This window comes from Chiroxiphia lanceolata, chromosome 2 (assembly GCF_009829145.1).
Source record: "Chiroxiphia lanceolata isolate bChiLan1 chromosome 2, bChiLan1.pri, whole genome shotgun sequence".
NCBI lineage: Eukaryota > Metazoa > Chordata > Aves > Passeriformes > Pipridae > Chiroxiphia > Chiroxiphia lanceolata.
This window is the reverse complement of record NC_045638.1, coordinates 101734772-101761982: the sequence shown is the minus strand read 5'-3', so window position 1 is coordinate 101761982 and position 27211 is coordinate 101734772. Positions and strand designations below refer to the sequence as shown.

The following is a 27211-nucleotide window of genomic DNA, read 5'->3' as shown; positions in this document are numbered from 1 at the left end:
TACTGCCCTTAAAAGTCAGTCTTTGGTCAGCACGCAGTTGCAGAGAGTTTCATCAATGGCTCTTACTGGAACTAAACAGACCTGGATCCCTCATCCATCCAAGCCCCTTGCCATATCCGTGCCTGTAACTGGGACCAGGCATCACCTAGAGGAAGCATTCACAGGAAACCAACATTTCCGAGGCCTCTGCTTTGTGTTCTGCCTATGGTACCACTTATTTCAGCTCTACAACACAGTGCCCAGTCCTTGTGCTGCTTTGTTGTGCCTCCCTGGGTGTCAGTGCCTGAGTCTGTAGCACCACATGGAGCAGCTCAATGGGGCCACAATGGCAAACGATGGGCACTGTGTGCCTACAGCAGCATCGGAGCTCTGCCACAACCTGCAGCTGGTTCTGCTGATGTCACAACGCCCTGGAAATGCACAGCTGAGGCTCAGCAGCACCCCAGCACCGTGTGCAGCCCTCGGGCCCTCCCATGGCAGCGTGGGGCTGGCAGGGGGCTGCCGTGCATTGCAGAAGGCACTAATGGCACTTGCCGCTGGAGCCAGGGGGCTTCGCCGTCGCCTCCCCCACCTCTGAGCTTCGTGTGGCCACAAAGAGCAGGGCTGGTGGGCCTGGGGCAGGGGCCCAGCAGCACACCAGTACAGCTGGGGCCATCTTTGTCCAGTGCCTGGACCACTGGAGTGTAAGGGGTTTGAGAACCCATTTCTCACAAGCCTACAACTTCTGCCGAGTGCAGCAATACCCTGCCCCGGCACCAGGAACAGTGACCGGGAGTGCAGGCAGGGAGCTTCCTGATGGACCAGGACAGGCAGAAAATGAAGGCAATTACACCCCTTGCTTGAAGGATGTGTTCTCTCCTTTGCTTCCCTAGAGGATGCCAGTTCCCAGAAATGGGTACTCAGCATGAAGAGAAGCATGATCTGTCTCTCAGAGACTCCTTGATAAACTATGGTATTGTCCAGAGTAAATCTGTGCACAGCAGCAACAGAGCTCATGGTTCTTGTAACACACCAGACTTGCTCCATTAGTCTCCGAAGTGTTTCAGAATTTTTCCACTAGTCCTGGTTTTGGAGCTGGAGAGTATTGCAGGTACAGGGATGTCCTGGTCCCTGCGCTGCCAACACCATCAGAGGCTGCTTTTCCCACATCTTCCAGGTAGAGGCTGGATCAGACCTAGACAGGGACCTCACTGTGAGCACAGGTGATGCCAGCAGCATCCCACCAGAGGGCAGCCAGGAAAATGCCCATTTCCAAGGCCAGAGGCAGTTGAGAGAGGACAGTTGTAGAGCCAGGGCAGGCTCTGGCACCTGATGGCTCTCCAGCCTCTTGGTGTGGCTGGTACAAGGACTGCCTATTGGAATGGATGCTGCTCTCCTTTGGTTTCCTCCTTGTAATATGGCTTTAATGACAGACATGGTATCAGAAAAAGGGTGGAAAGCTGGGTTGGTTTGGTGATGCTTGTTTTTGTTTGTTTGTTTGTTTTTATGTTTCTTCACTGTCTGAACTCTGTAAAAAAAAATAAAATTGAAAGCAACTACTGGATAGAAAACAGCACAAGGAGAAAGGTCTCTTTGAACCTCTCTGGTATGGCTATTAACCATCAACCTGACACACAATTTGAAGGAAGAGGTTTGCAAAGGCATGGAGGAGTTCTATGGCAAGCATAAAGTTGGGCTGATGCTCCTTGAAAACCTTGTCTCAGATTTTATCTGACCATTATTTCTAAGGTTGCATTTATAAAAAGAGCTAAAATGCTTCTCTGTCTAATATCTTTCAAGGATACTTTTTCTTTTACAATTCTTTTTCTCCTAAACAGTAAAATTTTGTACTTAGGCACTGGGGGAATAAACAACCCTCAAAAGACAGCCAAACTCTGGAAAAAAATCATCATGGGGAAGTGGTTGATTCTCCACCATTACAGGCTTTTAAGGACACGTTCAACACCCACCCATTAGGTCTGTGATAAGTATAGCTTAACCTGCACTGGAAATTCTCTAGCTGACGTCTCCAAGTCCCTTTTGGCCCTGTGACTCTGTGCCAAGGAAATACTGCCAAGATCTCATCCTGCCACAACCCAGGATGTGTTTAATATCCTGACTGGCTGCTCGGTTTTCTGCCTTGGCTTGCTGTTTGTGCAGGAACACACAAGCACTTCAGACATCCTATTAGGAGTCAGCTTACCCTTTCCTCACACCACCACCAAAAGCCTGTCTACTTATACAGTCACCCTGAAAAAAAATGACAAGGGGAAGCAGCAAACCAAGAAGAACACAGAGAAATGTCCATCCTGACATTCAAAAGCTGCATGGAAAGCTTTCCTTCAGCCTTTTGCCATCTTGAAAAATGCTGATTGAACTGTTGGCAAGTTGATAATGAACAAGAAAACCCCACATTGACAAGAATCACTACATCTTTTAAATATCCTTTGCCGGTTCTTGCTTGTAGCTTGCAGGGGTTGGGTACTCCAAGAGCAACTGGTTTTTAAAATCAGCTACGAGTAACTCATATAAAGACCTGGTTTACAAAACAAACAAACAAAAAAAGGAACAAACCTCTAGCTAGGAGCCTGGGACATTTTAAAACAGGCACTCACAAACATCGAGATGAAATGCCATTAGGAAATACCAACACTACTGTGCTGACGATGTGCAATGTTGCATTTCATGTAACACAACTGCCCAAAGCTGATCTCACACACCAAGCCCTACAAGGAATGAAAGGAAGTGAATAAACAGCAGCAGCACTGGTCTGCCACGCTCACCTACAGATGGCCATGGCAATCCGACTGCTCACCATTTCTGCAGTGAGCAGTTACTTTAGCAGCTTGCTGACCCACTCCCACCATACAAACACAAGCAAAAAATGTAGAATTTGATTTATGAAGATGCTGGTCTTTCCTTATAGACTTGCTTGCACCCTGAATTACCCCCCCCCACTTATAAATTTCACATGGGTGAAAAAAGACCATCCAGTGATACGTTTAACTGTGAAAGTCTGTGGCATTCTTTCCAAATTCATGTTTCTTGAGGAAATCAATGCTCAGTAACAATGAGGATAAAAATGTCTTTGCATCAATTACACCATGCGCACAGAGCCTTGAGACAACCACCACAACAGCATTTCAAAGAGATGGAAGGAGTTTACAACAGCAAGCATCTGATGCTTCTACTGCCAAATCTTTGACCGTAACAACTCAAATCCACAGGGAACTGCTCTCCCAACACAATCTCTGCCATGCAAAGTGCCTAGGACACCTTTCAAACAGGAGTAGGTGAAAGACGCAGAAATTAAAAGCAACATTTTAGTGACAAGACATGCAGAGCAACAGCCCTTTCTTTGACATGTGACTCCCTCAGGCGCTACTCGGACTGCACTCCAGTGCAGCAGTGCCGAGGGGTCTGTCTGCATCCCTCAGCCAGGACCCCCATCCCACCTGTTTGGATGCAGAGGGGCTTCTCGATGGTCAGGGGGCCTTCTCTGGAGGGAAAGGAATGCTGCTGCTTGTAAACATGGTCCTGATCCCGCAGGCTTCCCCCACGTGTGCCTGCTGGCCTAGGGGAGGCTCTACCAGCAAGGGAACTGGAAAAGCCGGTATCATGTTTATTTGATCTGAAAGTTTCTTCAGTAATTATGGAGAAAAAAAAATTTTCATTGTCTGAGGACTTTCGTTTCCCCCACTAAGAAAGAAATTTAGAAATGTGGTAAGAATTTTATTTGGTAAGTTAAGGCTCAGCATGACCTAATGCAAACACCGCAGGACTAATATGCAGTGCTGAAGGGAGTCTGGGTTTATTTTTAAAAAAGGCATGTGCCTTCAAGCCATGCACTAAAAAATAAAACATGCCAAATCCCAATAAACTGTGAGTCTATTCTCAACAATAAACTGTTAAGAGGAGGAAATAATTTATCATATTTCAAAAGTGTGCTAGGTGCCTGACTCTGGTGCTGTTTGGGCTTTCCTACAAAGAGCTGGGGGACAAGATGGGCCCAGGGAGCTTTGCTGCTCTATCCATTTCACTGCAGGATCCCACTTCCTTGTAATTATCTTTTTGCAGAAGCTGCGTTTGATGCACAGTCATGGCTGAGGAAAATTGTTGTTAAAATACAGTTAATTAAAAAAAACACTCTGTGGGTTTTTCAGAGTTATGCAGTAGCTCAGGAAGGTGTGAGATATTGTCCATCCTACTGAAAATCTGTGGATGTTTTGCTACTGATGTCCACCAAGTGTTCATCTGCTCAAGAAAAGAGAGGAGAGGAAAGGCAAGATGACTGAAAAGCAAGGTTAAAGATTTGCAAGTGAAGCCTGACGTTCCCCACTTGCTGCAACATAAACAAAACCATCCAACGAGGCGATTTGTCTCTACGGAATATAAAGCATTTTCAGTTGGACAGCAGATTTGCCAGAAGTGACAAAACCCAACCAATTCTTATTTTTAAACAGCTATTGTGCTATTTATGCCCCTTGTATCTTGACGGCAATGGATTTCCAATGGCTGAGATTTGTGGGATGATGGTTTGATGTTGAAGGCAGCTGCACGTTCCACACGTGCCACCACATCCTCCCACAAGCACTGTCAAGTGTGACAGGCTAATGCTGCCAAGAGACTCCCATCTAGGACTTAGGCAACACATAGTATCTAAAAAATTACATTCACCATTTTCTATTTACCTGAAGATTGTTAAAATAAATGTATTTGTAGTTTTATTAATCAAAAGAAGTAAAAAAATTACTCATCTTGCATTGAATATTTTCTGAATGGTCTAAAAGGCCAGAAATTTTTATTTAAGAATACACTTTTATCTCATTAATAAAGATGCTTTTAGATTCCTGCTGGCAACCCTTGGCCATCAATTACAGAATCACTGTGCCCAGGTGGAACAGCACAAATATATTTTTTTTGTCTAGGTTTTTAAAACTACTCGCAGATTAACAGAATCTCTGAATATGAAATTACTGCTTTTATATTGACTGGTGTGTCTTATGGTGTTTTCATGGTTCTCACCTATGAAACACGTATCATGAGTGCAACCCTCTTAAATCAGTTATTTCAAAAATGCGTCTGCACATATGCTACCTGTTTGAAAATGCTAAAGCAAGGACCCAGCCCTACAGATAATTTGGAAATTACTGTCTTCTAACCACCTGATGACCAGGGTGCATTTTGCCAACAGGTGGATGCAAAAATCTGTAAAATATTTATATATGTTCCCCTCATTCAATTATAGTAAACCAAGTGCACAGTGCATGCTGTGTGAGCAGTGCAGCTGCCAGAGCTCATGGCAGCAAACATTGTGTATTCCAGGCAATTTTTATATAAAAACCAGGACTGAATCAATCCTGCTGTTATGTGTATGGATGCAAATGAGTAAAATTGTGCTTCATTTTTGTAAGGACTTTTTATAAGCACTCTCCAACTCTGCTGTTCCCAGAGCCTGGCCCAAGTGAAGCTGCTGATGACCTAGCGACAGACACAGCCTTTTTGCTCAGGCTTGATGCTGCTGCCACCACAAACCCACACACTGTCCCCCAAAGTGGCAGTAACTGCACTTGGCCACCCCACAGAGGTCCCTGGAGGACCTCAAGAACTGCTGGCTACCACTTCATGGCTTTAAGCTGCTGCACCTGTCAGTGCACAGCACTATTGTACCAAATATCCCTCACTACATATACCACAGCTGTGATGTACCTGGGCTCCATGACTATCTTTTAGAGACAGGGCAAGTTAAAAATGCTGAGTTGCAGAACATCAAAAAACAGCCACTGCTCAGGACAAGCAGTGCAGCAATGGACTGTCCCACTGCAGCAACCTTCAAACTCCCCCAGCACGAAGCACACGCGGTGCTGACGACAACATGTTGGGCTCAGTGAACCACATGGGTTTTAAACATGGCCCTTTTGTTTTCCCTTCATGCAATCCAGCACAATTACACTGTGAACCTGTGTTGATACCTGTCAACAGCCTGGCTCCTAGGCCTGCAATCCCGCATCTTGCATGTCCTACATCTAAAGAGATCCACCATTTGCATGCAGCATCCTTTAGCAACCACTCATCCCTAAGATATTTATTTGCCCGTGTGGATTTCTGCATGAGAAGTAATTAATTACCTTTACTTTAAAAGATCTCAGAGCTGAATTAACTGTATCCTAAATATGGTACACTACAGATAGTTACTAGCAAAGATTTTTTGAAAAAATTAAGTACTGAGATCAAACAGTCTCATAGGAAATGCTTCCCTCCACTACTTTCCAAGGTGAAACTATGCCTTGTGCTAGCCAAGCACTGTATAATTTCCTAAAACATAGCAGGAAGAATTTTCTTAATTACTGATTAAAATAATGATGAAACTTGGGATTATTTATGATGTACTTGCCAGGAAGCACTTGTTAGCAACACTTACACCACATGCCAAATACATCTGTCATCTAGAAGTGAATGGGATGGTTTAGAACTCCATCACACCTTAAGTAGCTCACACATTACTTCCAACTGGAAAGTTATTGCTACAGTCACTGAAGCAAAACACAGCATCCATTACAAGCCACAGACTTGAACTGCAATTTCGCCTTTTTTCAAACTGGTTGGCAAACCTTGCTCTTGAAATTGAAGACAATGGAATAGTCCATCTGCTGCGATGGTAATTTTCCTGCCACCTTACTTCCATTAGAAAACACTGCTCTTCAAAACAAAAGGAAACACAGCCTTGTTGCCATAACCTGTCAATCTCTGCATGCTATTTACATAGCTGCTCTCACTGGAGACACATTACACCCCTCACTCTCAAACTACCGCCTACTGAAACCTGGAAGCTTGTGAAGGTCTGACTTTATCATCGAGTTCCTGGCTGGGTTTGTTTAATTTTGTACTACAAAAATCTGTCTGAGCAGCTGCAGGCAAAAAGAGATCCCACACAAAGTTGTTGAGGGATAAACTTTGTCATCCTGAAGGGGAAGAGGTTTGTGGTGAAAGAACCTCCCTCTGCCAGAGCCCTGCTTCATGACAAATGCCACAACTAGAAATCCCACAGAGGTTCACTCACAGGCAAGAATAGGTTTTTGAGCAAGGCAGTGAGGACCAAACCAGATGGACCATCTCAAAACATAACAGGGAACTGTCTGTCAGAGATATGCAATGGATTTGCTTCACATGACATCACCCTGACCAATGCTAATGGCAATGGTGTGCTCCAGGTTGTCTGGATCAAAGTCATTAATTGTGCAAAACTGCAAACATGTGAACTCCAGATCCCACAATGTGCATAGCTCACAGTGAGCTCATCACTGCAGAAAGACTTAGTGGCATTACAAAAGCCACTATTACTGGATACTGACACCAAAACCAATTATTGACAGATTGGGACTACCTGATTTCCAAATTCTCCTTAACTCCTAAAAATGGCAAGATGTTTTAATAATCCACAGCAATGCTGACCACAGAACCTGCCCAGACCTTGGAAAGAAGGGAATTGATGCTCATAATTACTGACTGAAGCCCGGTGGTCTGCCATAACTGGGAAACCTTTGGTGGGCCACATACAGAACTTGTCATTGAACTCCAAAGATGTACTCAAAAGACATCTTTTGGATTGGAAGGACATCTCCCGAGAGCTCAGATTTTTCTTTCCCCCACCTTTTCTTTTCTTAAACTGGATGTTGTTTGATGGCAACACTGGCCTTTTTTTAGTGTGCTACAATGCTAAGCCTGTCATTCTGACTCAACTCGTTTGATTTCTGGGTCTATTTCAACTAGTTCCTCTTGTTTCATGGGCTGATGAATAAGCTGAAGTGCTGCTCTATATGGAATGTGTTTTTTGGATTTTGGACTTTATATAGGCTGGATTTTCAACTGGAGTTTCAGTTGGGCTTGTGGCAGCTACACTGTGAGCCAGCTTATTTCTGCTTATATCTTCTCCTATCAGAAAGCAACCAATGAAGCCCTGCTGAAATCTGAAGTATATTTTAAATACAACTGTATTAGAGCTCAATTTCTTACTGTTGCTGTGCCAAGACCAGTCCACAAAAAAGAAGCTGACACTGAATAGATGGCAGACGTTAAATCTTATAGGTTTTATTTCAGAAAACAAAACAAAACAGAACTTTGCAGCAGATATAGGAATGCATCTCGTATTTTGTCACAAAGTGCTAGTGTCCTACTGAAGAACCGACAGCTTCACAAGCTGGTATAGAGCATGGGTATAGTATGCTCAGGTATACTTTGTGTCTCACTTGACGCTGTCATATCGTAGGAAAAAAAAAAAGTCTCTCTGAAAGCAGGGTTAGCTGTACGTTGAACAACAAAAAGGACGCGACAAATGGTATCGAGGAGCGAACATCGGAGAGTCTGGTAGAAGCGTGGTGCTTGAGTAGAATGATGCCTTTCCACCCTGTGTTTTTGCAAAAGTATTAGTGGAAATTTATCTTACCTGACAGTTAAGAGTCAGTGTAATGCCAAGCAGCTCCAAGAAGCAACATGAGCAAGAGCTGGGTAACAAACCAGATCTAGGTGCACTGAGAGTTAGCCGAATTCAGCAGGTCTTTCATTGGAAGAACAAAATGAAAGCAGATGATAAGATAGGAGTTTGAGGAATGAAGACAACTGGTAACTTGGTAATAAAAAATATAGAATAGTGACTTCAAAGTCCCTGACTGGGCATATGACACTGACAGGATATAGATTTCTTAAAATTCTTCCACTTTTTCTGCTCACTGAACCAGAGTATGATCTTTACATGGTCTTTAATGCTGAAGCTCTTCCATTCCTGTTGTTTCTTTGCAGATATACTGATGTATACCCAGTAAAAGGCAGTGCAAGATTGCATACGTTTCTTCTTTCCTGAGTAAATGGTACATAGTTAAAAAAAAGCCACAAACCTAAAGGTTTCCCTTTTGCTACTTTAGATTCAGAGACAGGAGTTCTGCTCCTATGTGAAAACCCAGTGTCTACTGGGTTCATGAAGACTGTGCTGGGGCCTTCTGTGATCAAAAAATCCATTGCAATCAAAGGGGTTTCAGGCATCCAAGGACAGAAAAAGAGAAGATCCCCAGCAGTCTAATTTTCAAGACCCAAGAGGGTAAAATATATGGGTAAAACAGAGTTCTGGTTTAAATAAGTTTCCAAAGTAGTGGGGGACCTTTAAGTTTAAACATTGATGTCACTTGCTACTTATTTCCAAAAGAGAATCCACTTTTGAGTAAGTTCTCTTAGTGCCCAAAGACCGAAAACATAGCAAGGGCTTCTTCACGTGGGATGACTTCTCTTATACCTTTGTGGACTATAAACGAGCTTCCGAGTTGTGTAAAGAAGATAAAATCCAGAAACACAAAGTGGATACCTGGAAAGTTCAGGAGAAAAGGGAAACTTTTCTCCCACAGCCTAACTGCACCAAGTCCTGGTGCTCTCTGTCCCACAACCTCCAGCTTTATGCGATATAAATCCATTGAATTCTGGAGCACTTGAATGGATCTATGGATCTTCCCAACAATGTCAATAGTACAGAAAAAGGTAAGCAAGAACAAATGGGCAGAAGTTCTTTGCAAAATAAGCGACATCTTCACAGTCATTGTGTAGAAGCTGAGTGGATGATCTGACAGGAAACTACAGCTTACAGTTCTGAGGATCCATATCTGGGTTTTGGCATCTTCCATTTTCAGGTGAAAACAAGCTTGTTTAAGTATAAAAAAGCCAGCAAATTCATACTGTAGCCAAAAACGAATTCTGCAAATGCTGCTACCTCAGCCATATATTAAAGTAAACAATCATTTGATAGTAAAGCAGGTGAAGCATCAAAGAAGCTCCATTTGAATAGTATTTATTTGCAATCATTAGTTTTAAACGGGAAACTGTTTACAGGCACACACTAGGTAACCAAAATAGAATGAACATAAAGAAATCTATTTAAAGGTCCTTATCAAATATTTCAAATATTTTATTAAATATTTTATTCAGTTGCATTATCACAGTTTAATGTACTTTAGCATGTTATACACATGACTTAACATGTGCACTTAAAAGTATCAAATTAGAGGTTTTCGAAGAAAGTATGACATTCTATAAATGTGCTCATTGACTTATCTACACACATCTAAGAAGGCAGTAGCTCTGTTATACCATTGATGGAGATGAACTATTGTAAGGCATGTTTACACCAAACTTCGGAGAGAATAAAGCCAAATACTAGGTCAAAATTCACTGGAAATACATGTGAGAATAGAAGTTGAAGGATTGGGCTCTAAGAAGAAAATTCATGGCAAATCAGTTGTGTTAAAACTGTCAACAGATTCTGACTATTAAAAGCAAGCACTGCTGAGAAAGAAGGTTTTTGCAGCATCCAGGTCAGCAGGATCTGTGTTTTTTTCAGGTGTGATTTTTGAAACTCACACCTTATGGTGTAATGTGTAGGGAAGAGACCAAAATCTAGCAAGAAAGTTGGAAAACTATCATCTAAGAAACCTCAAGTTGTTTTATGATCTAACGTGGCAACACTTTTGTACAGAGTACATGTTGCAAGTCACTGCACTCCCACGTGTGTATGCACACATATACATACGTGCAGATACATGTACATATATGCCTTTCTTGCTTTTGTCACCTTCAAAGACCCAATCACTGATTAAAGTGTAGCAGTATGAAGGGGAAAACACAGTTTCAGTTGTGGAGGTGAAAAGAGTAGACTAGACCATTACATTCGGAATCCTGGTTAGTTAACCTGAACAGGTGTGGTTTTTCCAGTAGAGTACACTGAGGGTCTGCTGGTATGTGCTAACAGTCAAGACCCTGAAACTACAATGAATTCTTTGGAAGAACTCAACAAATGTTAAGCTATTTGCAGTCATTTTAAAAATTCCGTCTGAATGAAGGCCCTAGGTCACAATGACGTGCCTCCCCCAGGAACATCACGCAAGCCCAAGCTTAACTCCAAGAGCGTAGTGGTCCGTGATCGGGGCTCCTGCACTGTCACAGTGCCAACAATGCTGCCCCTTAAGTAAGGAGGGTTTTCAGCCTAAGCTTAGGTGTGTTGCTGAATGGAGATGTCAAGTCTTTCTAGATTTCTGCCTTCAAAGAATTAGTGGGGGAACATAAAATATACATCTATCTCATGAGCTTCTTCAAAGTTGCCAATTCATGAGTATATAAATGACTATAATAGTACTTAGGTGAGAGCATAAACCTCACTGTGGCTTTTTATTGGGGAATTCAGGGGAGGAGGCAAGTAACTCTTTCACAGCCTAAATGGACTCGTTCACAGCACTCAGTGTCCTGAAATGCCTCAGCATCCTGGCAGCTCTAGTTGACAGTTCCACAATATGTACAAGGTAAGGAGAATGCCACGAGTATTACAAAACATGGCAAATACACCTAGGAGCTCTACAATCTATCAAACAAGCACGGCAAACAGACAGCATCTAATGGATAATGTATGGAATACAACACACAAGTTGCGCAGTTATGTTTCCTTGTGAAATCAGGATTGCAAACGTAAACTCCAGGAGAAGTTTGAAGAGCAGCACTTGGCTTACTTTGTCACCTCCGGAAACATCAGAAGCCCACCACCCCATGATCACTGCATTTGCTGCTGTTAAAAAAATCTGATCTCACTGAACCAAGGAGAGCTAGTGGGCCCACGTCCTGCAACCCATATGACTATGGCAGAAGATAAATAAAAAAGCTCCAGCAACACAGTTTGGCTACCACCATATATTCAGCCTTTACATTTTCTGCACTATATAAATGTTGCTCTTGGAAAATAAAGCACACAGCAATATACAAATGGTATCAATGGCCAAAAAGATTACATGATCAAGCACGAAAGCAAATGGAAGTTAATGAAAGTAGTCTTTTAGGAGAGGTAGCCATATTAGACTCAGCATTCAAAAAAAGGGAGTGCACTCAAAAGGGTCAACATACATTATAGTGTCTTGTAGACCCATCATGTCTCTGGTTTTCCTACATTATTTTTTTTGCAGAATGTACACACCCAGGCAGGCACACACACACACACACACACACACACACACACACACACACGTATAAATATACATCTATCTTTTTTTCTAATTCCCCTTTGTTGCCATACTGAGAATAAAGGCCAGCTTTCCTTTCATGCTCTCTCAGCTTTCACAAGTCTATAACTGTTGCCTTCAGTCTGTTCAGTATCTGTACAGTAGCTAAACAGGCAGTGGAAATTAAAACTGCTTCAATTTATTATCCCGTTGCAAAAGACAGCATCCAAACTATAAGGCATTCCCTTGTTCCTGATGTGAGTTACAACTCTCTACTTGATACAAACTTCAGAATGCTCTTCTCAGCCTTGTGCTACAGAGGCAGCTTTCACCCAAATAATAAAGACCAAAGCTGAAATTTAAACACCACAAATTCACACACTTCTACCAGTCCCTTGTTCCTGTGCCCCTTTCCAACAATGCTTATCACTGAAATTTCAAAAGTCATGCAACAATGCTATAAAATAGAAACCCAAACTACCAAGAAGTCTCTTGCTCGTGACTTTGGGATACTGTATCAGTACAAAAGAGCATTCAGTCATCTTAAATAAATATATTCTTTTCTGAAATCACAGCACATTCAAGGGGTAGGTACTGCCATAAGCAGAGCACTAAATAATCTCCATAGATGTTTTTAGAATTGTTTAGTCGGAAAGGACCTATAAGATCATGGAGTTTTGATTGATTTGGTCTAATATGTGGAAAATAGCCTACTGTGGGGATAAGAATCTGCATCTCAAATGTTCTGCAGAACGTTTTTCCCATATTTGTATACAGTACTAGAACAATTAAGAAGACATTACAGTAATTTTCTCCCAGCTGCTTAGATCTGTAGCTTCAGCTACGACAATGTATTTTGTTTACCTCAAAACTACATATGAAATATCGAAGATGACTAAATAAATAAAAGCCAAGGAAAACTGGGACAGTACTGCATTTTACACTTGAGACAAGATTCCCCCCTCCCATGGATAAGTCACAGAGGACGACTACAGTAAATGCTTGTCTTTTTTTTTTAAAGAAAGATTTATACACAGGTTCAGATCCAGAAAATAATGTGAAATGCATAAATATTGATAGCTTTAGCTAAGTTAAAATGGGTTCAGTAAAGTATGATACAACATATTCAGAATAAACAAAGCAGAAAAGCATCATATTTTGGTTTGCTTGAGATATACATAAGGTGCAACAATTTCTTCTCTAGAGGCATTTGTGGACAACGTTTTAACAGGTAACAGTGTTTGCTGGTATACTGAAGTACACACAATAGCAATAAGATTTTCCAAAATGAAAGCAGCTGAAATTAATAAAAATTAAAACAAAACAAATAAGGAAAAAACCCAACCCCAATACAGTAAGATATTGGTCTGAAATTTTTGTTGTGCTAACAGACTTTGTTACCTGAAAATACTGATACTCCTTCTAGTAGATTCAGGGAAAATTCTAGCTACTCAAATCGAGACATCACTCAGAGAACCAACAAAGGCAAATGCCTAGTGAACTATAAAGCTTTGCAGGATTTCTGCTACTCTCAGTGCCTAATCGCTTAAAAATTAAGCATATCTACAAAAAGGTTTATAAGTATCTGAAAACAGTCATATCCAGTAAACTGACCCAACCCTACCCCCTCTCTAAGGGAAAGTCAAGGAAAAGCAGATCAAGTAAGATATTAATTTATATAGAAAAAAGTAATTTTCTGTTTCTTTTAAAAAAGGTACCATTAATATACAGAAATATCTCCAGGAACAATATTGAAATTTAAATCGAGGAAGGATGGGGTGCTTTGACAAAAATATATCTACTCTAAAGGTTTCTAGAGAAATAAGTTAGTACCATTGTCAACGTGAACGGCCTGCACTGTAACATATTTGGATTTCAGCTAATTATAAAGTGGTCCAAAACTCCAACAGCCACCCTGCTCTGACCCACAAGTTTTAAGTCTTTTAAGTTTTTCCTGTCTTGTTAAAATAACTTATAAAACTTTAATAAAATCTTATTTCAAATACCGCCATAGGCTGCAATGGCATTCTAGGGGCTCTTATTTACCTGAAGTTTTTAAAAAACCTTTTCACTGACTCATTGGCTTGTAAATTTTGTTGTTCTTCTGTTGTTCCCTTCTTTCAACACGTGCATCCTCAATGGTGCTGTTTCAGTGACGCTTCCCCAGCTACCTGCCTTTTGTCAGACTTTCAATCCTTTCTTAAAACTCCTGTGGTACATTGTATATTGTTTCCTGACACTGAACCAGAGACTTTCACTTAACTACAACAATGAAAGGCTAAACCTAGCAAGCATTAATAGAGTTACGGTCCATATGGCTATTACATCAAATTAGTTACAAAATAACCCCAAAACACATTATCAATTCAGTCAAGTATAAATAAGAATGCCTGATAGAATGATGTAAACTCGCATCATTTAAAGACTTAATTCAAAGAACTTCAAACGCAATCTAATACTATCAAAAGTTCAGCCGGTATGACGAAGACTAATAGAAAATTATTGCTGGAGTCCAATTTGGTAAATTGTTGTGCTACAATGCAAAAAGTAGGGAAACATCTTGTGCTATAGAAGAAGTACCCTGTTGAATTTGTAGCTTTAGATCAATTACTAGTGATCATTTTGCATCTATTGGTAGGAATCAATGCTTGGTTATACAAGAGTGTAAGTCAAGATAGTGAAGATAACAGGCCAAGTGATACATTTGGCCTGCTTTTGGGATGTATTTATGAGAGCAAAACACAAAAATTCAACACAAGCAAAGACAGAAACTGGCAGATGGATCTGTTTGGTAGTCTGAATTCAGTCAAATGCTATTCTTCGGTTGTAGTTTATCTGTATACAACTTGCCCACTTGACCAACACGAACTGTAATTGGCCCTTTATGCAAACTCTGAAGCTGATTTGGACTGTGCATAGTAACTACAACAATGCCAGTGTCTGTAAAATGTAAAATGTATGTGTATTGATGTACACGTATATCGAAAAGTCATGGTTTTAGGTTTTTCAGAACGGTGAAATAATACTAAGGTCACTTTTGAAAAACGCATTTGCAGTACTTTTTGTTTACAGGAAAGTTTCACCAAGTCGCTCAGGTATCTATGCAAAAATAAAGGAACCCTCCAAGGCATGAAAGACAAGTCAATTATCTGCAGTATTTTCTTTTCCATACACCACTCCTTTTTCTAATGCACATCATCCTGGTTATTCAAAGCTAAATTAAAAAGAAACAAACCCAAACATAGCCTGTCAGAATTTTTCCCAGTAAACTCTACCACTCTGGTGGCAAATATAAAAGTGCAGAACATCTGGACCACATGGCTGCCCAAACACCGCTAACAATGGTACATCTGTCCAGGCTGCCTTGAGTTCTCTGGAACAGGTTTTAAATTCACTCTACAATATAAACGTAGGCATACCCTATTAATATAAACCATCTTAGAACTTAAATCTTCATGTACAAAAATGACTAAGAATATCTAATAATAACTAGTGCAGTGCGTCAGTGTTTTTGTTGGTTTTTTTTTTTCCTTTTTTCATTTTCATTTAGAGTAACTAGGTATTATATGAAACTAGTTGCCGTACTCTCTGGTTGGTAAAAGAGATGCTGTGTGAGCTAACAGTAAAGGCAGCCTTTTTCACACCAACCATCTATTTACTGTTTAAAAGCCTTCAATAGAAAGCAAGCTCTGGGATCATTCCACTTCATTTCTGTTCATTAATAGACAATTAATATCACCCTCCTACATACTGGGTTCCGATTTGAGGACCTGGCCCAAGTTGCTAACGTCTGGCTTCCAGTGAATTCTGGGCCACTCAGAGCAATAAGCACTTTATTGCAGTCTCTAGTTCCATCATATGGACTGACTAGCTTCCCTTGGTAAAGACAAGGCTAGGATATTAGGTAAAGCACAATGTTTTACAATAAAGTAGAGCTTCACTGGTCAGCGCAGGAAATAAGCACTGGAGCCTGAGACATTTCATTTGGCTGTCCATCATGTGGGAGAGGTGTGGCCCTCTGACTTCTGCAAAAGAAGAAAAGAAAAGCCACCCATCAATATTTGGAGCATGGGAGGTGCTTTTATCAGATCAGAAGGGATGGAAAGCAGCACGTTGTATGGTTTAACATCCGACACTACAGCACCATGACTCTTTGCTTGCTGTAGGTGCTCACATACTGAGGGTGCTCTTTTTAGAGGTATTTCTGCAACAGTAACACAGTACCCTGAGGACAGCCTACACAATGCAAAGGCAGGAAAAAACAAGACATGATGGTATTTAACAACACAAAACAAAATGCACAGCTGAAGAGGAAAGTAAGAGCGCTCAAGTGCTGCTACTAATTTTGTAAGGGATTCAGCCCTCAGAAGAAAGAGTATACAGCTCACGTGTGGCAAAAGAAGGCAAATGCACAGAGGGGTGTGTATCATGTTAATGCGAGCCAACAGCCAGGTTTTAAGCAATATGTAAATATACTCATCAGCGGAACTGCACACTGGGATTACTCTGAGTTATGTGGCTGATCACTACATCAGCCTAACACAACATTGCTTTCATCACTACAGCAGTGTTACTTTAAAAATGATCCCCTGGCACAGGCTATCATAAAAATAAACTGTGCCAGAATTAAGTGCTGGAAATCAATATCAGTCTTTGCAGCAAATGGACTTGAAGAACCCCTTTGCAGCTTGCCTTTTAAAATACATACACAAAGCAATGTCACCACCTGTTTGGTTGTTCTTTTTTTTTTGGAGGCCCGCTTCTTATTTACACCACAGTCACTTTACCTCACTCTGGCACAGCTAAGACCCCAGAAGAAAGAGAGGTACCAACATGCTTTGCACAACTGGAGTGCAACGCAGTGGCCTTGGCACAAAATGCAGCTCAGGTTCACAGTGCTTAACCAGGGCATGCACAAGGTAAATAAAGCTAAATAGAAAATTTGAAATGAAAACCACACTGCCAAAAGGCTTCCATGTCCCAAGGCTCTGTGAAACTACTCAATAATTAAATTCAGACACTGAAGAAACACATCAAGCAAACCTCTAATTCCTTTTTCGTGTTTTCAGCTATTTGCAAATAAAGTGAGTTGCAAATAATAACAGTCAACAGAGTAGAAAACAGAGAAGCATGTAGCTGGTAAGATTTAAATTTCTGTTTTGACTTCCATTTGCCAAGTATGGGAGGGACATGGTTAACTTTGTATTGAGAGAGAGTCCTCCCCTGTTGCCATTTCCCCCAGGGTGATAACAAGCTGGCATTTCCAACTGTTGCGGACAGTTGCCAGTTTGGTGTTTTCGGGCCTTACAGAAGGTCCTGCATTATTTTAGCTTCATGATGACATGACAAAAGATGGGATTAAAAAAGGAAGACCGAAACAGAAGGCTCTGCAAAACATTTGGTCACTTCAAGAGAGACAAGAGAAGGACAAGAACTCTTAGAGGAATAAAGAGGAAAAAAGCCACAGCAAAGTGAATCCTGTTGCTTTAGTATAATTCTGGTCAGTGTTAATGGCAATCAATGAAAACAAAAGCGTGAGTGAGAGCAAAGCATAGCACAGCACTTCTACGAGTCTCACTCTGTGGCTTCTGACTACAAAAAATGACAGAAACAAGTTCAGACTTTCATCATGGTAATAGACACTTTTTTTGCAATTCTGTGAGAAAAGGCCAGGCTGACTGCAGTGTGAAAACACTCCTCACCCAAAACAATGCTGTTTAAGCAAGACAACGGCTTCTGTAGAGAGGAGCTAGCAGGCAGGGTGCAGCTCTGTTTCTTGTAGGGTCCCTAAGCTCTTAAAAAGCCTTTCAGTGTTTCATGTCCAGCCTGAACACACAGGACTGGGTTCACCAATGGAGGCCATGAGAACAACAGTAAATTGAGATTGTGGATGGTTTCATCAACTGCTGCCTTGTGGAGCTTCTTAGGCAGCCAGTAATCTCTCAAATGCCATCTGCAGAGGCTGTGATGGTTTTAGACTGGCCCAGGGCTTCCTCACTGACTTTCCACTGCAGAAGAGGATGGGGTTTCATCTCCAGTAAGCTGCACCATCAAAGAACAACACTGAACTATCAAGAGCCAAGGAGGACTTGCTGTCACTGGTTTCCTCTCATCACAGGTCTGACCATGCTGAACTGATTAAACAGCCCAAGTAACCTGTACATTCCCCACCTTATGTCTGTGGACAGTCTACTCAGTAACTGAGAGGACCAACCCAAACTACCGTGGCTTTCGATCACTCAGAGTTGTTCTGACCCATGCTGTTCTGCAGATGTTTTGCCTTCTACACAGCAAAACACAAGAGTAAAAATAACAAGTTAGATTCCTTCAGCCATGTTCAGCATAAAAACTTCATCTCGAATTGTATGAAACTTCCTCCAGTGTCTTAGGCCACTGAAAAACATGAATGAGCATGCAATAGCTATTTAAATCTGCTATTTTCTGACAAATAGCATTTGATAATTCTCAATCATTAGGATCTCAAGCAGCATATGAACCTGTTTTTATACAAAAATGCATAGGTAGGCTTACCAGGAAGGGTAATTTTACTGACTGCTAAGTAAGATTACACTGTCATTTAGGTGAAGACTTTACACTATTGAGCAAGTGGTGTAAAACAGGCGTTTACAGAAAGCTGAGGAAGAGGAAACGCAGGCCAAATTAAACAGTCTGCTATTCACATGCTTTCTGAACAAGTTGTCCATCACACACTATTCACTTAGACAACAAGGGGAAAAGGAAACCTTACCTGTGCACATTTTCCATGGCTGCTACTTCCGCCAGAGCAGCTAAGCTAAAAAATGCAGACACCGCTGGCATATCTGATGTAATACTATGATTTTCTTCTGTCTCTGCATTTCTGGAGCATTCACTGTTGTAATCTGTTTCTGCACTTGATGTTTTTTGAAGAGTACTTTGTGGCAGCTCTTTTGGCTTCTCCTCTGCAAAGAAAGTAAGTTAAGTTTGCAGATATTAAATCCACAGCAGCCTACTGATATACTGACTAGTCTGGTGTTAACAGAATCTTTACCTTTAGGACTTCGATTCTGCAAGTGTAATCTGATTCATGCTGCAACCTCTTCTGACCCAAGCTATCGGCAGAAGCACAGTACTAAGGTTTATGAAGCAGTTTACTCATTTTGCATTCAACTGAATATGATTTTAGGTCAGGTGAGAGAGCTTTTGTGTATGCAGTAGTCCTGAAAGATCATCTTAACTGCAGAGAACTCTGACAAGGACTCTGGTATTGACTGTCATAGTACAGAATTCACTTTTACAACCTATAACTAGGTGCAGTTTAATTTCTTTGCTGAATTGGAAACAAGTTATGAAAGGTAACCATTCTCCATTTCTCTCTACATCACTTCTCAGAGTGAAATATCCAAGGAGAGAAGACACATGTGGTCATTCAAACTAAAGAAGTTGGTCATTATGGACTTGCTGATTTCCCAGTTGATTGATACCTGTATTTTAAAAAATGACCTTTATAAGCAGGTATGAAAACAAGCTAACTGAAAAACACTTTCCCTGATAGGTTGCTTGTCCCCTTAAACCTTCTGCAACCATTCAGTTTTAACAAAATTTAAACCCCAGTTTCCTTACCCAGTGTCCCTCCTGCTGGTGACACTCGACCATCTGCTGTTCGGACGAGATGTGTGATCTTAGTTTTCCTTGCTTTTCTTTTCTGGCTGCCAACTAAAGGCTCATGCATCATTGCTGGTTCTGGAGTGTTTAGGGCAGATATAGAAATTTTATTCTTCCAGGCAGACTCACTGGAATTTCTGTCTTCTAGTAGTATGGCTGGAAAAGGACAAAAATGCAATTTTACATACAGAATAATTCAGCTACCAGGTATGCTCATTTACCATTTTGCATCTTTCTTCATAAAACCTTTCCTCACAGGTACTCAGAGCACAACCCATGGCAAGATGTGATCTGAATGCCACAGGTGTTTGCAGGGGAGCAGTAGCATCTGCTCTTTAAGATATCCTGGAAAGTAGAAACCTGTGAGACGGGCAGTAGCACTTCAGTGGGAGCAGGGTATCAGTCCATATAAAACACTCCGTAACAGAAGATGCCAGCAAGTAGCTGAGAGACAAAATGTATTTAAGGAACAGTAAGAATCCTCATGTAAGCTTATCTTAGCTCACAGATGGACTCACGAGCAGAATTCAGGAATTCCTGACTAACCCCCCAGTCTTACCTCTGTAGTCACTCTACATCAGCTCCTCTAAGCAAAGGTAAATACTGCCTTTTTACAAAACAACAAACCTTAAAAACACCCCAAAGAGGTAGCAAGTACAAAAGCAGAGCTAGATCACAGCTGAAGACAAGAACGCTAAAAAAAGGAAGTAAGCATGGGATAAAATACTGTGAAAGAAATACTGCCCACATAAAGTCAGAGAGTGAGAAGGGTACACTTTAAATCTTTCTCAGTAGTTCCAGTGTTGGCATTTCGAAGTAGCCTTTTGACCTGAACTGGAAAATGATCCCAAATTTTCACTTGACTAAAGTTACTTTAATTTTGTTCACAAAGAAATTGGTCAGACAGCAATCGCAAAACATATTTATTTAAGCTTCCAAAGCCTAAGATCAGTGTGCAGTAGTCAATTGTTCTCAATTTGCACTGATTTAATAAGCCATACTGCTGATCCCATGGGGTATCACTAGTCCACAGAGCAAATATGTGACATCATTTTTCCTCCTGTGATAAAAGCATTACGAAGTCTACCCCATGTGCAATCAGTGTCAGCTAGGGTTAGAAAGAAGCTACAGGTAGCAAATGAAGTGCCCAATTAATTTTTTACAGATGCCTGTCTAACCTGTTTTGAAACTGGGAACATACCTGGCATCTGCACCGAGTCCTTGAGGTATTTCTTCCCCAGTGTACTGCCATCCTGAATGATTAAACATCTTTTTCCTAATGCCTGCCTGCACCTCCTCTCCTCAGCTACATTTTCCATTTGTTATTTTCTTTATACCTGTCAGGTTATAGCCCATCTCTTTGTAACAGTCCCTTATATATTTTTCACAGCTGTTACTGTGTCTCCAGTTAGCCTTCTCTTCCCCCAAGTTTCTTTTAATCTTTCTTCCCATTTTAAAGACACATTTGTTCACTTTTTGGGTGGTTGGACCAGCAAAAATTACACACACAAAACTGAGGCCAGAGTGCAAACAGCTGCTCTTTCAGAAGGGCTAAGCACTGAAGAAGACCAATTTCCTGCACTGGCTGTGTCATGCAGGAGCACCCAGCCCCACAAACTGTGCACAGCAGCCAGGCAGTCTGCATGGCCTTTGCCCTCTTTCATTTTATTGCGTATTTCTGTTTATTGTTTGTTTTGTAGATTTAATGAGCTTCCGATTCAAAGATACAGCTAATAAAACTTTTATCTTTTGTGAGCTTCTTTAACTGTTCATTGTGTGAGGATTTGGACTAGATGAAGAGAATAGCTGCAGCACATTTTATCTTGTTAGCGGTTGCCCTTTGCTCTTTTGTTTTAATAGGAAGGGACCTTTTAATGTTTTATGGCATAAGAATACAATCAGGTCGAGTACGTACGTGTAAAAACATTTGGAAACATTCCAAACCATAATTTGTTTACAACCTTAATTCACCCTCCTATGTTCTCTAGTAAAACATTTTTCAACTTGTGCACGGTCTTTATTTTGAAAAAAAGCACACAGCTTCAAGTAGTGCTTCTCAGCTATAGCTTCTAACCTTTCCAGAGCAGAGCTATGCTGTAAAACTTACTTTTTGTAAAGAGAGCAAGAGAAAGCACAGAAAAAGATCCACAGTCCAATTAAGCAGAAGCACCAATGACTGCAAATACGACTTTCGAGTAACTCAATTGGACTAATAGCGAGATGTTCAGATAAGCTTCCTACATTGAGATGAAAATCTTAATTGGAATGTATAATTAAATAGGCAGCTTTCTCTCTAGATTTCTTATTTGGGAATTCAAAATCGTTGATTATGTATTAATGTAATGGTCTGGTTGTAGTCCAAGACTATTTGTTAATTCTGATTTGCTCTAATTAGTACTTTGACAGTGCTGTCTAATTCTAGCTTGAATGAATTTCATTGGTTTTAATCTTAGTACTACAACTCACTTTGGTTTTTTTATATTTAATAAAAAAAATTATTTCAAACAATAAACAACGTATTATAAAAAGCAACAAGATTTGGTATGTGTTTAATTAGATGTGTTGTATGTCAGGTCACTAGAAATCAACTTTATTGATCACAGCTGAGAGCTCCCTTTTACATTTTTCCTTTTCATACTGCATGTGTCAAAAAAAAAAAGAGCAGAAAAACCCCCTGAAAGCCAAAATAAAGAGAGACAATATTAAAGACATAAGGAGTATACGTGTTTGACTAAGAAACAGCAGAAGGTGGCTCTACAAACTCAGATGCAGCAAGTATATTCCCTCTCCAGGTTTTTAAGTTTTTCCAATCTTTGAAATGAGACTTGAGACCTTTTCTTCTCTAGCTCTAAAATAAGCTTATCATCACCTCATCATAACATTGCTACCATACAGTTTTGAAGAAGGAAGGATTAAAGGTAACAATGAGTAGTTTTTCTGTGTGTCAGTACAGGGTGAATGTGGAAGGGAAGAGCATCTTTATTCCTCGCTAGCAGTCGTAGTGGACATTGGTTTAAGAAATCATTTCACTGACTTCTTCATAGAGTACTATTCAAGCAGACATAACACCTAATTTGGAGGAAATCACACAAGGGCTTCACTCACAAGAGCCTTTGAACTGACCTCCAGGGGAGGAGTTCATGCTTCAACAACTGTAAAGCTAAACCAGGTGCTAATAGGGGTCCTCCTGCACCTTCTTCAAGAGAAACAGCATTCCACTGCTTCAGCTGACAAAGGTATAACCATACAGATGCTCCAAATCAGGACTTGGCTTTGTTCTGCAGAAAGGACAGGGCTAAAAAGGTTTAATTCCCTGTATTTTTCTTTAGTAATGCCTTTTAATCCATCTGACATCCATTCTGCTTCCACACCAACCTGTGTTCAAGAGCTGTCCCATGAGGAGCTCAGTTAATTTTCAGGAACATGCTGCCTAGAAAGAAATGAGATTCTGCAGCTACTTGTGCAGCCCTGCCAACAGGTATCTGCATGCTCAGGTCTCCACACGACACTGGCACGTGCAGAACTACAGGCTTATTTTTGCAAGCAGTGTTGAGAACATGACATGAAGATGTGGGTCTTTTGCCATGCTTATACCACAGTGGCAAGAACAACTCTTGAGAGTCTTCTGAGTACTTCTCTGTATCTAGAGGTCTACGCCAGATGGTTTCCTGAGCTAGATTTGTTAAAATTTGGACAATTTACTGTTTTCTGCAGGCATGCAGAATACATGTAGCCATATCTGTGAATAAGAAAAATGAAGTCAATTGAACACCACAACAGAGGACAAGCTTTTCAGACTGAACCTCAGCAAAACACAGATTTAAAAGAATTTCTTTAATGATGTTTATCTGTTATGAGAGAGAGCTGCAGAAGTTTAACCATGTCTAGTGCAGAATGAAGGCTCTGTGGGTTTAAGCACGCTGGTATCAAGAAGGAAAGGTGGGCTGTAATGCTTCAATGGTCTTTATGAAGTCAAAAAGGAAAAATCTAGCAAGGTAGAGCATAGCTTCAAGTCACCAGTGCCTAGGGAACCACTTCACCAAGGAAGTGATGCCAAGCACACTGACTGATGTGCTGGTGGAAATTCCAGCTCTTTGACAACAGGACACTGCTACAATACTGCTTGTGGGGTCAGGCAGCACATGGAGCTGCAGCAAGGGCTGGGGACTAACAAGCAGAGACAAAGCAGCAGATGGTCAAACCAGGTGTACAAGACAGCTGCCTGGGTGGGAAGCTCTGCTGTGTGAGCAGCTCTGCTGTGTGAGCCTATGCTGACCCAGCCCTCCTCCAGCTGGAATGGATGCCCAAGGCACAGAGCTACTGGGTGCCTCTGGGCTGCAGGCCCCACACAACAGGGCCCTGATGTGTGCGTGGGAAAGCTGCTGGAGGATCAGTATAAGGCACAGGTCTGCTTCACACATTAACTAGTGCTGAGACTGGTGTATATATTCATCTTCTCTTCTGGTGCCAAGGTCAATATTGCAGCTGGTTGTTACAAAAGCCATGCACAAGCCCTCAGCACAGCTCACTAAGAGTATATGCAAAGAGGCAATTGATGTTTTTAAGTACTGCTTCCCATTAGAAAGTTGACAGAGTGGCAGAAAAATAAAAACTCTCAGCTGTGTGGTGTTCAACTTTCCTGAACAGGCACGGGTCCAGCTGTGCTTCTGTCAGCCTTCCTAAGGATGGGATGTATCTCTTAACATGCTGCATGACTGTGTACTCTCTGCTAGTAGGAGAGGAAGGTGCAGCACGTGCAGTGGTGTTTTACTGGGCTGTATCCAACTATATAAACACTTGCAAATTCATAATATGGTGACTTGCACTGGTGCTGCTGTGTATGATGTGGTCAGATGGAGTCAAAATTCACTCAGATTTTCATATCTGAGGCACAACAACATGATTCAATCCTATCAAAATATGCCTTTACTGCACTTACTTTTCTTTGTTCATAACACAGATGCACACAGGCACACATACTTTTCAAGACGACAAAACACGAAGCCAGCATGACCTCTGCTGGCCTTCCTAGTGTCTCCTCTTCATCTATACAAATATTCAAGCTCCTTCTTCCAGTAAAATTAACTTCATAAAAAAACGAAATCACATATCCTACAGATTTGCGATTCACCATGAGTAAAGACTAACTGCAAAAAGGAGTTGAAATTTTCATTTAGTGTTTGATTCACTAAATCCTTGAAAAAACACTTGAATTGAAATGAAGATTCCAGGATTCCCAGCTTGAATGCTGCAGAAGATGGCACAGTGTAGTTCAACATTTTAGGGCCCTGTTGCCTAGGAACTTGTGAGAGGGTGAAGTTACGTGGGCAGCACACGACGGCAAGGCTGTTCAGGGCCTGCCAAGGCTGTGCCCACACTGCACTTTGATCAACACTTCCCCTTCAGTGTCACTATATGGCACACATAAAAGTCAGCAAGACCACAGATTTTTTTTTCCCCTTGTAACTCAAGGGAAAATGCAGTTCCTCATATATATATATATATATATGTATACGCACACACACATATGCACTGCCTTTCCTCTGATGATTTACGTGTGGGCTGTGTAAGGCTCCTAAGTTTCTCAGGTCTTTGCTTTAGTCTTGGGAGACACTTTGCAAATGCACAGACACATCTTTAATGTTTAGACAACGATGACATTATTCACATGCTTAACTTCCAAGGACATGTCTCTGCATTGTGCTGGAACAAGACCAGTGTACTCAGCACTTGCCAGGCTTGAATCTTTGATCATAGTGCACACTTCACTTTGTATCAAAACAAGCTGATTTCTTTTAAACAAATGTAGGGTTTGACATTTTGTTTAGCCACATTTTTATCTGCAGGTTTTAAGGTATTTATATTTTTCACTCCTTACTTTGTGATGTATTAAACACTTCCTGTTTCTTTTTCCATAAGAGAATTTGAACAGCCATTTTTCTTAATAATTTGTCTACATGTCTATTAATAATTCAGGAACAAAATCTGAATGGCACCCACTAAAAGCTCTGTTAATGTATGATGCCTTCTTTACACTGGCATTGGAGCAAGATAGCCAATTCTCATAAGCAACTCCCACAAGACGTCTGTTGTACAAATACAACAAAACAGAGCAAGTAATTTCAAAATACTTGCACCACTGAATGCAGCAGAGCTGGTAGAGCCTATGTGGGAAAACAGTGCATGTGCATCACAGGTGACAGAAAATATAGCATCAGGAAAGGAGAGGAAATTACATGGCTGAGTCTTAGGGAAATATATTAAGTATAAAGGTACCTGGGGGAACTAGAGATGGGAACAGCGATTTTATTATCTTAGAGACAAACATGGATGGGGAAAAAGTAGACAAAATTAATGGAGCTAAGAAAGCAGAACCAGAGAGGTTCTTCTGCACAAGGACAATGTGAGAGAGAACTCCCCCTGTGGAACAGCTAAGGAACAGCCTGGGCATGACTTGGATAGTGTGGGCAACATGACTACAAAAGAAAAAAAAACATGAAAAGAAAGAAAAAAAACATGGAAAAGAGGGCCCAGGGAAGTAGGCTAAGCTATAATCTCGTACACTTGAAAATGCCCCTCAGAGTTCTGAACGTGTAGGTGTGCAAGACCACAATACTGTAACAAGAGAAAGACTTTGGAGAGCTACCAGCAGGATAGCAGGCAAAGCAAGTCTAGAACATAACTTAAAAGAATGTGAAAGGAATCTTCGGTTTGAGGCAAACAGAAAGCTGGTTAAGATTTCTACAGAGGCAGGGTTGGAGGTTAGTATTTTTGAGATCTGGTGCAAAAAAAGCACATTCTGACCAAGTTCTTACACCCTGACCAAGTGTAGTCTGCAAAGTTCTACACAGTAGGAAATCACAGGGATAGGAGATAGGGACACAGATAAATGCTCTGGCAAAGGGATAAATAATACGGTCGGTCAGTGATATAGAAGGGATGCAGATAAGAGCAACCAAGGGACTAAAGAGCTATGGGCTGTGGAAGATAGAGAGTTCAGGGCCAATTGCAGAAATGCCCCTGCTTTGCCAGCTCTGCTGCATGGTGTCTGGAACAGGGAAATTGTAATTAAATGGAGATGTGCAGTAAAAACAAAACAGCATCGTACTGGAATAAGGTAATATGACCAACTGGAGCCAGGAGGTAATGGAGTCATAGCAGGGAAATAAGGGACAATCAAAGACTAGAGAGCTGAGGTGTCTCTGTGTAGAAGCATTTCTCTGAGACTGAACTGAGAAAGAAGGCAGCCCAAAACCTCAACTAAGTAATGCACCAGTATCCGTGTCTGGAACATTAAGCTTCTTTCTGTGCTTAACTTTTCTGACAATTTTGTGGAATAAGTTCTTTTTCTGAGACTGTAATGAACCTACAGACAACATTAATACATACTTTTCATTAGCAGCTTCAAAGAAAGTACAATAGTTGTAGTATGTACTATACAACCTCCTCTTCCCCTAATACAAGTTGCCATTTCATGGGGAAGCACAAAACCTGATCTTCTGCCAGAAGGGACCCTGGAGGCTAACAGTAAATAGGTCAACATGTCATACTTGGACCTGAGAATATAA

At 41.1% G+C, this 27211-nt stretch overlaps 1 protein-coding gene across 26 annotated transcripts in view; it reads right to left on the bottom strand.

The window, feature by feature from the left end:
- Positions 1–1476: 1476 nt before the first annotated feature.
- The window catches only part of BBX (BBX high mobility group box domain containing), a 149549-nt gene continuing 123814 nt past the window's right edge, over positions 1477–27211 (bottom strand). For all 26 annotated transcript variants that reach the window (XM_032678304.1, XM_032678324.1, XM_032678322.1 and 23 more), the window contains 3 exons: positions 19602–19799; positions 18748–18940; positions 1477–16024 (listed from right to left, as the gene is read on the bottom strand). In XM_032678304.1, the coding sequence (XP_032534195.1) occupies positions 15937–16024; positions 18748–18940; positions 19602–19799 (479 nt within the window). In that variant the 3' untranslated portion in view covers positions 1477–15936. The remainder of the gene's footprint in view (positions 16025–18747; positions 18941–19601; positions 19800–27211) is intronic.